Here is a 14,982-nt window from a genome sequence, read left to right as displayed (position 1 = left end):
TCTAGTCTTAGGTATTAAATATAATATTTATGAGTATGTGTTTTCAGAGCTTTTTCGAATTGTTGTTGTGAACAAAAATCAAATTTTTGGCCTTCATTTGGGATTGCATTCTATTCCCAACGAGAGCCTACCCTACCAGAACTTGCATTCTTTGTGTGTATGTGTGTATAACCGTCCTAAATGTAAAAAAACTGTATCTACTTGCTAAAAACTAAAACAAAAACTGATTTTTAAAAATGTTTGTGAATGTGTGTTGAAAATGTTTCCAATGGCACTTCGATTTTACTCAATGTATTCCAAACAAAATTGTGCAAATTCCCCTGAGTTGCAGTTTGAATGTTTTTCGTTTTTACAATAAAATATGCTAAAATTCAATTTTAGTGGAACAAAAACAAAAATTTAAATCATTGGGCGGCGACCGGGCATAGACTACTGCCACTGTTGCTGTATATTGAATACTTTTCGGTATTTTTCTGAGGGTCTGTTATGTTTATAGATGCAACCGCGGTCACACTGCACAGCTGGGACAATTAAGCGAATTTTACCAATTTTCCAATTTTATCTGCCTGCCGTTTGTTGTCAAGTCAATCAATCAATACCTGATAGGCACAATCAAGCCAAAGGTTGCGTTTCCTATACTCCAACATGTCAACGGCCGCACGCCCACCCGCGCTGCGGTTGGGGCAGCAAGATCTGAAATGCAGGGCGAGCTGTGGCTACTATGGTACTCCCCAGAACGACGGCCTCTGCTCGAAATGTTTTCGCGACCGCAACGATAAGCAGCGTAAAATGCGTAAGTCCAGCTTAATCTCAAGACGAGCCTTTAGTCATGAAGTTGCGCTTTGCAGTGAAGGCAGGCGACATGCAGCCCATCCTCAGTGGCAGCAGCAGCCACAGTCACAGCCACGCGTCCGTTTCCGCCGGCGGAAGCAGCGACCGCCGGTCGCCACAGCATTTTCAGGTGCGTGAAACACCCAAGAAGCAAGTGGACAAGGAGCCGGATACCTCAACGCTGCAGAAGAAGAAATTTACGGCAGTGCTGCAGAAGACCCTACAGGCAGGAGCACAAAAGAGTAGGATCAAAGATTGATTTCATTGTATAAGAAAAAGTTGTTACTAATGAGACGTTTCCCCTGTTTGTGCAGTTGCTCAGCAGCGTGGATATGTGCCCGATCCCACCGAAAGTCAGTTTGTAAAGCAGCTGCAAAAGCTGCGCATTCCCGACGATGGCAAACGCAAGTTGAAGAGCGAAATTCAGCGACTGGACAGTGAGATACGGAAGTACATAAACAGCAACAGCAGCAAGAACATTGACGAGCTCTCGGATGCGGTGCAGAATACCTACACAAAGGTGGCGGACATTGTGCACAATGATCCGCGCTTCGAGATCGCCACCAATGAGGATCGCGAGAGTGCGATTGACTTCTTTGAGAAGGTCGTGATGACGCAGAACCACAAGTGAGTCATGCCAGGCAGCGCTCACAGATCCCATTCAGTTATCTAAACAATTGTTCTTTTTGCAGATTTCTCTTTAGTCCCTACTTCACGACGGACGAGGAGAGCGACATGAAGGTGCAGAAGCGCATACGCCAGCTGAGCTGGATAACGTCGAAGCATCTGGACTGCAGCATTGACGAGGTGAATGCCGAGGCCAGGGATCTGGTGTACAGTGCCATCTCGGAGCTGGTGGGCATCGATTCGTACTACTCGCCGCAGGAGAAACTTCAGTGCACCGTCCGCTGTTGTCGTCACATCTTCGAGCTGCTCAAGCGTGCCACGGGCGGACCGGCAAGTGCTGATGATTTCCTGCCCGCCCTGATCTTTGTGGTGCTCAAGGCCAATCCGGTGCGGCTGCACAGCAACATCAACTTTGTGACGCGCTTCACCAATGCGTCGCGCGTGATGAGCGGCGAGGGTGGCTACTACTTCACCAATCTCTGCTCGGCCATTGCCTTCATCGAGAACCTCAACGGCGAGAGTTTGGGCATCAGCAAGGAGGAGTTTGATGCTCTGATGTCCGGCCAGCAGCCCTTTAGCAGCCCCTGGGAGAGCGCCCTGATGGCCTGCGAAAGCCTGCATCTCATTTCGGAGAACATGAAACAAATGGAAAGGCTGCAGAAGAAGAACGGGGACATCAGTTCGGGCATCGCGGCATTCGAAAAGGAATTGATTGAGTTCCAGCGGGAAGTCACGGAGCGCGTGGACACGGTCATGGCGAAGGCGCCGCTCACGCTGTTGCCCATCAAGACGCCCGCCTTCCTCATCGGCCAGGCACGCGCCCAGTTGCTGCAGGAGCTGCACGAGGGCGAAGCGGGGCATTATCAAGCGAATGTGTTGAGTGGCGCCCACTCCCTCACAGTTCACACGGGCATGGTGAAGGCTTCAATTCCCGCGGAAGAGTCCGGTCTGGCCCTGAAGGACACCAGCATCAGCTCCATTGGACGTCTGTCTCCGCTGCCGAACCTCCAGCAGCCCGACAATCTCTTTGCCTCTCCCATCTTCAATTACGCGGCCTTTGATGCGGTGTCGCTGCTGGAGGAGCCCTCGTCTGGCGGCAGTGGGGATGTCTTGATGTTGGGCGCAGAGCTCCAGGGCGGCCTGACGAACATCAATTATGACTTTGATCTCTCCGACCAGAGCGGAGAGAACAGCACGGCGGAGGAGGCCAAGTTGAATCTCGATGAATTTGATCCACTGGCGCAGAGCAGTGCCCCAGCATCAGCAGTGGAGCCCGAGACGAGCCTGCTGGACACCACCATGGACAGCCTGATAGACAGCGATGTGCCCGGCAGTTGCGTCTCGCTGCCTTCGCCCCTAAAACCGGAGGTGGCCAACTATCGGGGTTTCTCGAATTTCGAAATTCCAAGCATCTCCTGCAACACTGGCGACTTTAGTTCGTTGGGCCACGATACCGGGCCGACTGAGGGACACAAATAGCTGGAAGATCGATCGACTCCTACCTATCCTACCCTGCTCGTACAACAGAGATGTAAATAGATATATGATTTAGTTAGTTAGCATAGAGCTCGTTTCAATTCAACCATTTTGCACATATTTATTTGTACAATATTTAAATAGCTTTATAGGAAATAAATGAGCAACATTATGATACCCCTGGGAAAAAGGATACCCTCGAATTGTGGAAACGCTGGAAACTCTGGCTCCAATCAATGCAAAAACAAGTCAATCTGTGTTGGTGAGCCATCTCAACGAAATTTTGCAGATTATAGATACCTACAATGTATCTATTTAGATATAAAAAGGCATAGTCCAAGATAAAGACATTGCTAATGTTAAAAGCAGCTGATAAAATGGAATATTAATATTAATTATTGGCAATAGGCTACAAGAGTGCCCAGCAACCAATTGTCAATTGACGCAACATTCCATTGCCACTCACGTAACTTTTAACATTATTTTGCAATCAATCCAATAAGGAAAAGTCATGAAAATCAGCCAATCTTATGGAGAATTAAATGATGATTCGATTAAAATTACAGTTTTAAAGCTGAGAGTCCCAACTAGCTGGTAAAATTAAAGAGAAGAACAAAGTCGAGGAAAATGATCTAAGATTTACGGTATATTTACAGTATATTTTAATAATGAAACGGTATATCTCGGTATATTTCCGAGACACCAAAAGAACCCACTTGAGAACTCTGTTTAGTCGTTTGCCCACTCAGACCCCGAACAGAACAGAACAGAAGCCCTAGCCAGAATGTTGTTGCTGCTAGTTGTGGCCGTCGCGATAAGCCTCTCGAGTGCGTCCAGCATACCGGCTGAGGCGCCCCACAATCCCCTGGAGCACGACTCGCTGCATGCGCCGCACTTTGATGGCGCCGAGCACAATCCGCAGTACGACCACGAGGCCTTTTTGGGGCCGGACGAGTCCAAGAAGTTCGACAACCTCTCGCCGGAGGAGAGCAAGCGGAGGCTGGGCGTAATATTCGATCGCATAGACGAGGACAAGGACGGACTGGTGACACTGTCGGAGCTGAAGAACTGGATCTCCTTCACGCAGAGGCGTTACATCGAGGAGGATACGGGTCGCCTGTGGAGGCAGCACAATCCGGACAACAATGCCACCATCAGCTGGGAGGCGTATCGCGATGCCGTCTATGGCTTCCTCAATGATTTGTCAGCGGAAGAGTTGGCGCAAGAGGAGAATGGTGAGTGGAAAAAAGAGTGAGTGCCAGTGGAAAATCTATAATCAATCAATCGTTCAGGCATCAGCTACAAGGGGCTGCTGAAACGTGATCGCCGCCGCTGGGCCGTGGCCGATCAGAATCTGGACGATAGCTTGACCCGCGAGGAGTTCACCGCCTTCCTGCATCCCGAGGACCATCCCACCATGCGTGACGTGGTGCTGCAGGAGACAGTGGAAGACCTGGACAAGGACAAGGATGGAAAAATCAATGAGGATGAGTACATCGGCGACATGTACCGCCCATCCGAGGCCAACGAGGAGGAGCCCGAGTGGGTGGCCAGCGAGCGCGAGGCCTTCAGCAAGTATCGCGACACCGACGGCGATGGTTATCTGACCGAGACGGAAGTACGCCAGTGGATCACGCCCCAAGACTTTGATCATTCAGAGAGCGAGGCCAAGCATCTGATTTTTGAGGCGGACGTGGATCACGACGAGAAGCTGACCAAGGCAGAAGTGCTGGACAAATACGATGCCTTTGTGGGCTCCCAGGCCACCGAATTCGGCGAGGCTCTGGCCAGACACGACGAGTTCTAGACTTAGACAATCAATCAAACACAGAAACAATCCCAGAGATTAATCCCCAATGCGAACAAAAGCATAAAAGAACTTCTTAAGAATCTCCAAACTCGAATGCCAAATAATTTTGTAAAACTCTCTTTAGACCTAAGACGAAGTGCATTATAAAAAGGATAAACATAAACACTAATATTTCTACTTAAGTTCTCCCCCCTGGTGTTAATTGATTTGATTTTTTTCATAATTGAAAGGCGTCCACGTCAGCATTGGATTCAATTCATCTTCTGCTCTCCTCAATGGGAATGGACACGTCACACTCCACGCACACACACACATGGACATTTGACCCCTCTCGCACAAGCAGATAGAGGAGAGAATCGGCGTGTACGAGTGTGTGTGTGTAACATAAACATAAAACGGTTTTAGTTGTTTCCAGATTTATTTCCAGCTGCGAGAACATTCCACTCCACAGACACCACAATCGATATGTATGTGCATACAGTGAGTCAATTATGTTACGGGACACCACCATGATTTTATGCATATTTCAAAATATTTGATATTTCCTGCTGTGTTGTGTTTGAAAATAAATACATAATTATTTCATACTCTTTCTCAATACCAATGGGTGGCTGTAGACTTTCTCCATGCACTGTGTACATCAAGAAAGATAGTGCTAGAGAGAGGGCAGGGGAATCCGTTACTTAGCTTCAAGCTGATTTTGATTCTACTTTTGGTTTCGACTTTCGCCGAGATAAGCAAATATTTCCACTTTCGGGTTGACAATTTGTCTCTCCCTAAAACAGTATACTGTCCACAGTGGAGACTGGCGATAGCGGCTCCCATCTTTAAACGGGTATAACTTCACTGTCCGTAAAGATATTATACCCAAACAAGTTTCCTTTGCTTGCACATACATTTTCCTCTTTTATGAATATTTTGTAATATGTAAATGTAATAGTGATAGTTTTGTTGTATGCTTTATTGATTTCCATTGAAATAGACACATTTATATAATTATCTTGGTTTCGCTCATCTGCGTTGTTTTTGTTGAATATTTTGTTGTGGATTTTGAAAGTACAAAGTATTCAAAGTTGCTCAGTTTTTTTGTTTGATGATTTTAATTTCAGTACATAGTATACGAAGGACTTTCTCATCTTATACATACATTTATAATATTGTGTGTATATATATATTGATAGTTCCTGGATCTAGCAAAAGTTTAAAAAGTTGTTACCACTCTTGTTGCCTGCCTCTCCCACTCAATCTTTTCTATCCAACAACATCTAAATACAAATATGTATGTAATAATGTAAGTGTAATTGCAATGGAACGTTTTACTTTACTGACTCTCAATATCCTACTATATCCTGATCCCCGAAGATATGCCCCCGGCGGATCGACAATCAACAGGCAAACTCTATTCTTTATGCTCTTTATGCGGCTATACTCGTCCTCCTCTAATCTCCTTTGCTATTCTCTCCTTTTTTATGTTTTGTTTTTTTTTTGGTTTTACCTCAGTTTTACAACATTAATTTTAATTACAAAAGGTTATTAAATAATACAAAATACAGTTACGACGAGTTTACAGTTACAGAATTTCCCCATTGGTTTTTTCTTCTCGTTAAAAAATCTCTCTCGCATCTGGCGACAACTTTTAGTTCGAATTAATGCACTTGGAGAAAATTACCAATAGAAAACAAACAGAATTTTATAGATTTGAATTATATGTAGAACAAACACGGAAACGGAAACAAAAACGAACACGGAAACGATATTGAAACAGAAGCAAGAAGTTGTGGCTGGGAACGTCTTTGGGAACGTTCCCCCAAAAATTAGTGGCAAAAGTGTAACAATAAAGGACAATAATGGACCAATGGCCAATTCCCTCTGTTACATAATTGTTTTAGCGTTAATAATATTACGTTTAAAGAGAAGTGTGTGTGTGTTTGTGGGTGTGTGTAATGCTTCGTGGGTGTTGTTGCTCTTCACTTGCTCTGGGCTCCTCCTCCTCCTCTTCCATCTCTCCTGCTTTTGCCAGCATCCTTCTTTTAGAGCAGGGCACACTTGCGCTTTGACTTGGGCTGCAGCACTGGGCAGAGCACCGATCTGATAGCCTCATCGAACACCGTCTTCAGTCCCTTTTGCGTGAGCGCCGAGCACTCTAGATATTTGACGGCGCCAATCTCCTTGGCCATGGCCAGGCCCTGGGGATAGGTGATGGGTGCCAGCTTCTTGTCGCGCAGCTTCTCGATGGTGTTCTTGTCGTCGCGCAAATCCAGCTTGGTGCCCACCAGTATGATGGGTGTGCTGGGGCAGTGGTGCCGCACCTCCGGATACCACTTGGCGCGCACGTTCTCGAACGAGGCCGGGTTCACCAGCGAGAAGCAAATGAGGAAGACATCTGTCTGTGGATAGGACAGTGGACGCAGGCGATCGTAGTCCTCCTGCCCGGCTGTATCCCACAGTCCCAAGTTAATCGGCTTGGCATCGACCATCACATTGGCCGAGTAGTTGTCGAACACGGTGGGTATGTACTCGCCGGGAAACGCATTTGTCGTGTAGCTGATCAGCAGGCAGGTCTTACCCACGGCTCCATCGCCCACAACGACACACTTAATCGCCTGCATATTTGTTGCGTTGCTTTACTATTTTCTGGGGTGCTGGACTGCTTTTGTGTGCGGCTGCTGATTGTGCGGCGCAGTGCGGGGGGGTGTGGTGGCTGCGGCTGCTGCTGCTGCTGGTTGGCGTTTTTGGGCGAGGGCTGTTGCTTGCGACGGCCGAAATGCGTATATATCACCACTTGTTTTGTTTGCCGTTTGGTCCTCTCGACGCGTGGTAATCGCGCCTTTCGCTGGGTTGGCTTTTGTTCACGTTTTGTGCGTTTAATTTACCAATTTTCTCAAAAAAATTAATTTTCTGTGTACTGCAGTGTGAACGCGGAATTATCGACAAAATATACCGTCGGACCCTCAAAAATATACCATCTCATTTTGAAAATATACCGTAAATACACCGTGGTTTTAAATCATATTCCTCGATTTTGATGTTCCATTTGATATTACTAGCATGCAAAGACTTTTAACACTGAAACAATAATTTAAACCGACTGAAGAATCAATTTGGCTTATAAATACTCCTTTCTATTGGAGTATAAACCTTATGACCGTATATTTTACCAATATGTATTCGGATATTTCATTTGATGGTCAGGGAAATCCTGTCAGACGCTCTCCCGATCTAAGAAAAATATCGTTACATCTTATCGATGGATCGCACTTGAAGATGGCAGTTGCACATGCACCTGTTACTCGCACGAATGAACAATTCTAGCAATTGTTTTGTGAATGGAAAATGATTGCCCAATTTGTCATTCAGCTGAATTGGTTAATTGCTCTAGGATTTAGTTGTATTTCAGCTGTCATCTCCAGCCGCTGCTAGTCTGTCCACACTAGATACGCAAATTCAGTGTTGTAAGGTGCCACGACTAATCGATTGTGCTCAGGCGCATTTCGAATATTAAATTTTAATTTATATTTGTTGGTCCATAGGCACTCCAGGTATTACGCATCCAGCAGCCATGACTGACGTGTACATTGTGTCCGCAGCCCGCACGCCCATAGGTAAACAAATTGCAGCATACGCGTCAGCAGGTGTTATGCGATATCCAAATTCCAATTGGTAACTTTCTCTTCTCTTTCTCGTCTGCACGGGACGGCCGCGACTCAACAGGTAGCTTCAGTGGAACGCTTTCTAAACTGAAAGCCTCCGATTTGGGCAGCGTGGTCATCCAGGAAGTGCTCAAGCGGGGCAATGTGGAGCCCCAAAATGTCAGCGAAGTCATCATGGGTCAAGTGAGTTCTCCCATTTGCTTATCTTTTATCGTTTTTGCTTCGTCAGAGAACTTGCTGCTTAATTAATTGTTATGTAAATCTTTGCCAGGCACTCACAGCGGGTCAGGGCCAGAACCCTGCACGTCAGGCCTCGCTCAAGGCGGGTTTGCCCATCCAAGTGCCAGCCTATGGCATCAATATGCTCTGTGGTTCAGGTCTCAAGTGAGTTTCAAGTTACTTTCCCTTTCAATATCCCTTTTCTAATGTTAATCTTCAACTTTTAAGGACCGTTGTTCTGGGCTATCAGTCCATTCGTTCTGGTGATGCCAAGGTCGTGATTGCTGGCGGTCAGGAGAGCATGTCCCTGGCCCCCCATGTCATGCACTTGCGGCAGGGCGTGAAAATGGGTCCTGGCACCCTGGTGGACTCGATGATGCACGACGGTCTCACCGATGCCATGGAGAACATTTCCATGGGCCTCACCGCTGAGATTATCGCCGAGAAATATAACCTCAGTCGCGATGCCCAGGACGCAGCCGCCGTTCAGTCGCAGCAACGCGCGGAGGAGGCCCAACAGAAGGGCTACTTCGACAAGGAGATTGTGCCCGTGGAGATCAAGGATCGCAAGGGCACACAGATCTTCAGCAAGGACGAGTACATCAAGGCGGGCAGCACTGTCGAGGGCCTGCAGAAGCTGCGGGCTGCCTTCAAGGAGGGCGGCACCATCACCGCGGGCAATGCCTCCGGCGTGAATGATTCCGCGGCCGCTGTGCTGCTCATGTCCGGCGAGGAGGTGGCTAAGCAGGGCCTGAAACCGCTGGCCAAGATTGTGGGTTGGACGCAGAGTGGCATCGAGCCACGGGTAATGGGTCTGGGACCGGTCACCGCCGTGGAAGCTTTGGTAAATCTTAGGGCTATCCTTTTCTGCCTACATTTTGGCTCATGTTTTCCCCTCTTTTAGTTGACGAAAATCTCGTGGAAGCGCGAGGAAGTCGATCTGTATGAGCTGAACGAAGCCTTTGCTGCTCAATCGCTGGCCGTGCTGCAGGACTTAAAGTTGGATGCCAGCAAGGTGAATGTGAATGGCGGTGCCATTGCTCTGGGTCATCCGATAGGTGCCTCGGGTGCCCGTGTGCTGGTCACGCTGCTCTATGCCTTGGAGCGCACTGGCGGTCGTCGTGGCATTGCTTCGCTGTGCATTGGCGGCGGCATGGGCATTGCCTTGGCCGTCGAGCGGGTTGTCTAGTGGCTGGAATCCATGTGCAGCTGCCTCTTAGTCATTCAATTTTTAATTTATTATTCACGGTGTCTGTTCTCTACAAGTTGCAGTTTCTCTCGTTTGTGTATCTCGATTTGCATGCCAATTAAAATCCATTCTAGAAAAGCTGCAAAGTGTTTCAATTTACAGAATTTCAATTGCCAATTTCCAGCAATAAGATTTCCCTCCTGCTTGTTGGAGGCAAACACACATTTGTTTATGCAATTTGCTTCTGTTTATGCGGGAAATATTTATACAAAGTGAAGGTCAAAGTTTAATTTAAGCATGTACACTGCGTTTCGGTAGTATCATATAGAAATTTCTCTCTTACAAATTTGCTTTACGCTTGGAATAATTATTTGTATAAATTGTAGCTAAAAAATTGTCCTCTATTCTATTACATAAACATAAACATACAATAAATGTACGATAAATTTATTTGTCCATGTGCTTAGCATTATGACGCGCACTGTATTAGAATATAATTTTTGATGAGATGCAGCGGCGTAGATTATCTGCGAGTCGAAGGCCTTGGGGGGAGGTTCATAGATCGTTTATTGTCACCAGCAGACGATGATAAGTGAGGTGGGCTGGGTTGGTGTTGTCACTCACTGGCCACTCCCAGTGCCGCCCTGCCAGCAGCTTGTCGGGTTCACCGCCTCCAGCTCTTTGGGCAGCTTGGGCGAAAAGCCATACGGATTGGTGCAAACGATGCGCTGGGCGGGCTTCAACAGGGCCAACTCCTTCATGGAGGGCACACAGATCTGGGCAAAGTTGCTGATGAAATTCGACCAGAGTGTGGGCTGGCAGCCGATGGCAAAGTACGAGCCCCACAGCTGCGAGTCCAACTCCGCGAAATACGGATAATTCTTCTCCTCCATCAGCAGCTCCTCGGCAATGGCCACGGCATCAAAGTCGCGATGCTTCACGGGCGTGTACACATCCTGAATGATGTTGTCGCCAAAGTACAGAGCCTTGGCCTGTGCCGTCTCTTTGTTGAGCAGCTTGGCGAGTGCCGCGTGCAGCTGATGCCAGTTGCCCTGCGAGTAGATCTCCCCTGGCTTGAGCACGCCTGCATCCTGCGGCAGCTCCGTGTTGGCCAGCTCCTTCAGTTCCCTCACATCCACCTGCAGGAAGGGTCGCTGAATGGTGAAGAAGCCCGGCTTCTTGGCGTAGGTCACCACAAAGTCGAAATACTCCCGCCAGTCCTTGCCCAGCGCCTGGGTGGCCGTCAGATTGGCAAAATCAATGTTGGAGCCCGTCAGCAGGAAGAGTTTCTTGCCGGACTTCCTCAGCGCCGACAGCCAGTCCAGCACGCAGCTGTCCGTGCACAGGACATACTTTGGTGTATCCTCCCGCATGCCCTTGAAGTACAGACTTGTGTCATTCGAGAAGTGATCCCTGCTGAAAATGTGCATCAGTCCGGCCTGCAGATCGCGCCACACTTCGTACTCCTCTGGCTGGGAGCCGCTCTGCTTGTCCACCACATCCACCGCCTGGGCAAACACCAGCGCACTGGGCGTATCGAAGTAGTCCAGCAGGGAGCGCATCTGCTCGGAGGCCGCACCGTTCCAGGTGGACAGCGGATCCTTGTAGAATGATGTGGTGATCGCCCATTGTCGTTCTGGGCCATAGATGGCGACGATTTCCTGGTCGCTCAGCTGCCGCGTGCCATGGGTGGCGCGCAGGATCTGTGCCTCGCTGCTCAGCTTCAGGATATTGCCACGTGGCCCATCCAGGAACAGGCCCTTCTGCAGAAAGTCCAGATCCATGGGCAGCTCCAGCAGCGTAGCGGAGTAGCCTTTGTTCTCGACCAAATATCGCTTTAGCACTTCGTAAATGAGGGCCGACATATTGGTGAGATCGTAGCGCAGCAGGGTGCCGTCCAGATCAAAGCCAATGATGTCATAGTCCTTGAGGTGCAGCTCCTTGCAGTAGGACGTCATGATGGTGCTGGCCGAATAGCGCGAGTACCGAGGGGCAGCAAAACTGTGCAAAAGTCGTCGCGGCGTTTGTGGAAGGCGTTCACGTTCTGGGACTATTTCTGCTGTTGGTAAGGCTCCCAACGTTGGCATTGAATTTTGCGCCAAATTCACATAATTACGTAATCGGCATAAAACATCTGTTCGACATCTTTGTGTGTGTGCGTTTGTTTTTGTTGATGTGGCGTACCGAATCGAGCTGGAACTGGCACCCAGACAGTGGCTCGATCTGCCCAAGGCCTGCATTTTATCTTATCCGCTAGCACATCTCATTCCCAGAACTGATTACCTAAAATTAACAAAAGATTGCACATTTTTCCTTCCTTCGTTTTGTTGTTTTCTTTTCTTTTTCTTTTGCGTGTTTTCAGTTCCTCTCTCCACCCATCTTTTCTATCGCACACAAAGTATCGATAGTGTGGCAGTGTTTTTCTTCAACTATCGGAAGTGACTGTCACCGGTGGTGCCGTCTCTAGCAAGCGTACGCGGAATGGAAAATTGAGTTTTATTTTGGATTTGTTGCACATTTTTCGCCAATAAACCGGTCATTTGTGCTCAGATTGTTGGCTTTTAGGCCAATACCGCTCTAGCCATGTCCAACTGCATTGAAATACCCTTGCAGGACACCGATGAGGTAAGTATTCACAAAGTTTTCCTGCATTTTCGCAACAGACTCCAAGATGTTTTGCATTTTCGTAGGTCATTGAGGTGGACCCGGATCAACTGCCGGACTGCCTTGAGGTGCTGAGTATACTCAAGCAGGAGCGTGCTCCATTGCATGTGTGGGTGAATGTATCGGTAAGTCTAGGAAATCTTTTTCCTTCCTCTGATTCCATTTCTAATGTGGCGGCCACATGGCGCTCTGCTCTCTCTTCCAGCTGGCGTACTACAAGCAGAAGAAGACCGATGATTTCGTCACGCTGCTGGAGGACTCGCGTGGCCCCGAGGCCAACAAGGAGTACCGCGACTCGGACAAGGATCTCATGCGGGCCCTGGACATGCTGGCCGCCCACTATGTCCAGGAGGCCTACCGCGAGAAGTCCAAGGACAAGAAGCGAGAGCTCTTCATGAAGGCCACGAACCTGTACACGAATGCCGACAAGATTATCATGTACGACCAGAGCCATTTGCTGGGCCGGGCCTACTTCTGCCTGCTGGAGGGCGACAAGATGGACCAGGCGGACGCCCAGTTCAACTTTGTGCTGAATCAGTCGCCCTCGAACATCCCCTCGCTGCTGGGCAAGGCGTGCATTGCCTTCAATCGCAAGGACTATCGCGGTGCGATGGCCTTCTACAAGAAGGCGCTGCGCACGAACCCCAATTGCCCGGCCAATGTGCGCATTGGCATGGCCCACTGTTTCCTCAAGATGGGCAATCCCGAGAAGGCCAAACTCGCTTTCGAGCGTGCCCTGGAGCTGGACCAGCAATGTGTGGGCGCGCTCATCGGTCTGGCCGTGCTGAAGCTCAATCAGCTGGAGCCCGAGTCGAATAAGGAGGGTGTGCAGATGCTCTCCAAGGCGTACACCATCGACAATGCCAATCCCATGGTGCTCAATCATCTGGCCAATCATTTCTTCTTCAAAAAGGACTACCAGAAGGTGCATCATCTCGCGCTGCACGCGTTCCACAACACGGAGAACGAGGCAATGCGCGCCGAGAGCTGCTACCAGCTGGCCCGGAGCTTCCATGCCCAAAGCGATTACGATCAGGCGTTTCAATATTACTATCAATCCACGCAGATAGCGCCGGCAAACTTTGTGCTGCCACATTATGGCCTGGGGCAGATGTACATCTATCGCGGGGACACAGAGAATGTAAGTGGGAGAGGAAAACCTTGCCTCAAAGAGGAATTTCTAATAAATATTTCACTCTTGCAGGCAGCGCAGTGCTTTGAGAAGGTTCTCAAGATCCAGCCAGGGAACTACGAGACCATGAAGATCCTCGGCTCGCTGTATGCCCACTCCAACTCGCAGTCGAAGCGAGACATGGCCAAGACGCACCTGAAGAAGGTCACCGAACAGTTTCCGGACGACATCGAAGCCTGGATAGAGCTGGCACAGATCCTGGAACAAAACGATTTGGCTGCCTCGTTGGCCGCCTACGCCACAGCATCGAAGATTCTGAAGGACAAAGCCAAGTATGAGATTCCTGCGGAGATACAGAACAATGTCTCGTCGCTGCACTACCGCCTGGGGGATCTGATTGAGGCGAAGGTGAAGCTGGAGTCGGCGCTGCAGCACGCCATCTCGGAGATGGACAAGGATGTCAAGTACTACGAGTCCATTCAGGTCACCATGAAGTACAATTTGGCGCGACTGAACGAGGCCATGAGCAGCTACGATGTGGCCGACAAGCTGTACAAGGAGATCCTCAAGGAGCATCCCAACTACATCGATTGCTACCTGCGACTGGGCTGCATGGCCAGGGACAAGGGTTTGATTTTTGTGGCCTCTGATTTCTTCAAGGATGCGCTGAACATCAACAACGACAATCCGGATGCACGCTCGCTGCTGGGCAACCTCCATTTGGCCAAAATGCAATTTGCCTTGGGCCAAAAGAACTTTGAAACGATCCTCAAGAATCCAGCCACATCCACGGATGCCTACTCCCTCATAGCACTGGGCAACTTCTCGCTGCAGACGCTGCATCAGCCGAGCCGCGACAAGGAGAAGGAGCGCAAGCATCAGGAGAAGGCGCTGGCCATCTTCAAGCAGGTCCTGCGCAACGATCCGCGCAATATTTGGGCCACCAATGGCATCGGCGCTGTGCTGGCCCACAAGGGCTGCGTCATCGAGGCGCGCGACATCTTTGCCCAGGTGCGCGAGGCCACCGCTGACTTCTCCGACGTCTGGCTGAACATTGCGCACGTCTACGTGGAGCAGAAGCAGTACATCAGCGCCATTCAGATGTACGAGAACTGCATGAAGAAGTTCTACAAGCACAACAACGTCGAGGTGATGCAGTATCTGGCGCGTGCTTATCTGCGTGCCAATAAGCTGGTGGAGGCCAAGGCCGTGCTGCTCAAGGCGCGACGTGTGGCCCCGCAGGACACTGTGCTGCTGTTCAACATTGCTGTGGTGCTCTCCCGCCTGGCCATGGCCATACTAAAGGATGAGAAATCCACGCTAGAAGTGGTCCTGCAAGCAGTCCACGAACTGGAGCTGGCGCACAAGTGAGTTTGCCACCCGA

General features: G+C 49.2%; 6 protein-coding genes across 6 annotated transcripts in view; 4 read left to right on the top strand and 2 right to left on the bottom strand.

Annotated features, from left to right (window-relative positions):
- The first annotated feature begins 518 nt into the window (after positions 1-518).
- Positions 519-3,054, top strand: LOC117894303 (rab5 GDP/GTP exchange factor). Its single transcript, XM_034801269.1, has 4 exons — positions 519-793; positions 849-1,073; positions 1,146-1,458; positions 1,524-3,054. Exons 1-4 carry the CDS (start codon positions 646-648, stop codon positions 2,935-2,937), a joined length of 2,100 nt encoding a protein of 699 aa, XP_034657160.1. The 5' UTR covers positions 519-645; the 3' UTR covers positions 2,938-3,054.
- A 613-nt stretch (positions 3,055-3,667) lies between these two features.
- On the top strand, positions 3,668-4,928 carry LOC117894698 (calumenin-B). Its single transcript, XM_034801878.1, has 2 exons — positions 3,668-4,169; positions 4,227-4,928. The coding sequence occupies exons 1-2, from the start codon at positions 3,719-3,721 to the stop codon at positions 4,739-4,741; spliced, it is 966 nt and encodes a 321-aa protein (XP_034657769.1). The 5' UTR covers positions 3,668-3,718; the 3' UTR covers positions 4,742-4,928.
- Positions 4,929-5,767: 839 nt separating this feature from the next.
- Positions 5,768-14,982, bottom strand: part of LOC117894704 (ras-related protein Rac1) — a 17,529-nt gene continuing 8,314 nt past the window's right edge. Inside the window, exon 2 of the mRNA XM_034801887.1 lies at positions 5,768-7,387. Within this exon, the coding sequence (XP_034657778.1) occupies positions 6,775-7,353 (579 nt within the window). The 5' untranslated portion in view covers positions 7,354-7,387 and the 3' untranslated portion in view covers positions 5,768-6,774. The remainder of the gene's footprint in view (positions 7,388-14,982) is intronic.
- LOC117894696 (acetyl-CoA acetyltransferase, cytosolic) lies at positions 8,188-9,940 on the top strand. The gene is made up of 5 exons (XM_034801877.1): positions 8,188-8,346; positions 8,456-8,577; positions 8,666-8,778; positions 8,842-9,457; positions 9,518-9,940. The coding sequence occupies exons 1-5, from the start codon at positions 8,304-8,306 to the stop codon at positions 9,800-9,802; spliced, it is 1,179 nt and encodes a 392-aa protein (XP_034657768.1). The 5' UTR covers positions 8,188-8,303; the 3' UTR covers positions 9,803-9,940.
- LOC117894687 (5'-nucleotidase domain-containing protein 1) lies at positions 10,027-12,180 on the bottom strand. Its single transcript, XM_034801866.1, has one exon. The coding sequence runs from the start codon at positions 12,040-12,042 to the stop codon at positions 10,423-10,425; it is 1,620 nt and encodes a 539-aa protein (XP_034657757.1). The 5' UTR covers positions 12,043-12,180; the 3' UTR covers positions 10,027-10,422.
- Positions 12,254-14,982, top strand: part of LOC117894681 (RNA polymerase-associated protein CTR9 homolog) — a 4,072-nt gene continuing 1,343 nt past the window's right edge. The window contains exons 1-4 of the mRNA XM_034801859.1: positions 12,254-12,427; positions 12,493-12,591; positions 12,672-13,607; positions 13,671-14,965. Coding sequence (XP_034657750.1) covers positions 12,386-12,427; positions 12,493-12,591; positions 12,672-13,607; positions 13,671-14,965 — 2,372 coding nt within the window. The 5' untranslated portion in view covers positions 12,254-12,385. The remainder of the gene's footprint in view (positions 12,428-12,492; positions 12,592-12,671; positions 13,608-13,670; positions 14,966-14,982) is intronic.

This window comes from Drosophila subobscura, chromosome J (genome assembly GCF_008121235.1).
Source record: "Drosophila subobscura isolate 14011-0131.10 chromosome J, UCBerk_Dsub_1.0, whole genome shotgun sequence".
NCBI classification, from domain to species: Eukaryota; Metazoa; Arthropoda; class Insecta; order Diptera; family Drosophilidae; genus Drosophila; species Drosophila subobscura.
This window is presented reverse-complemented; position numbering and strand designations above follow the sequence as displayed.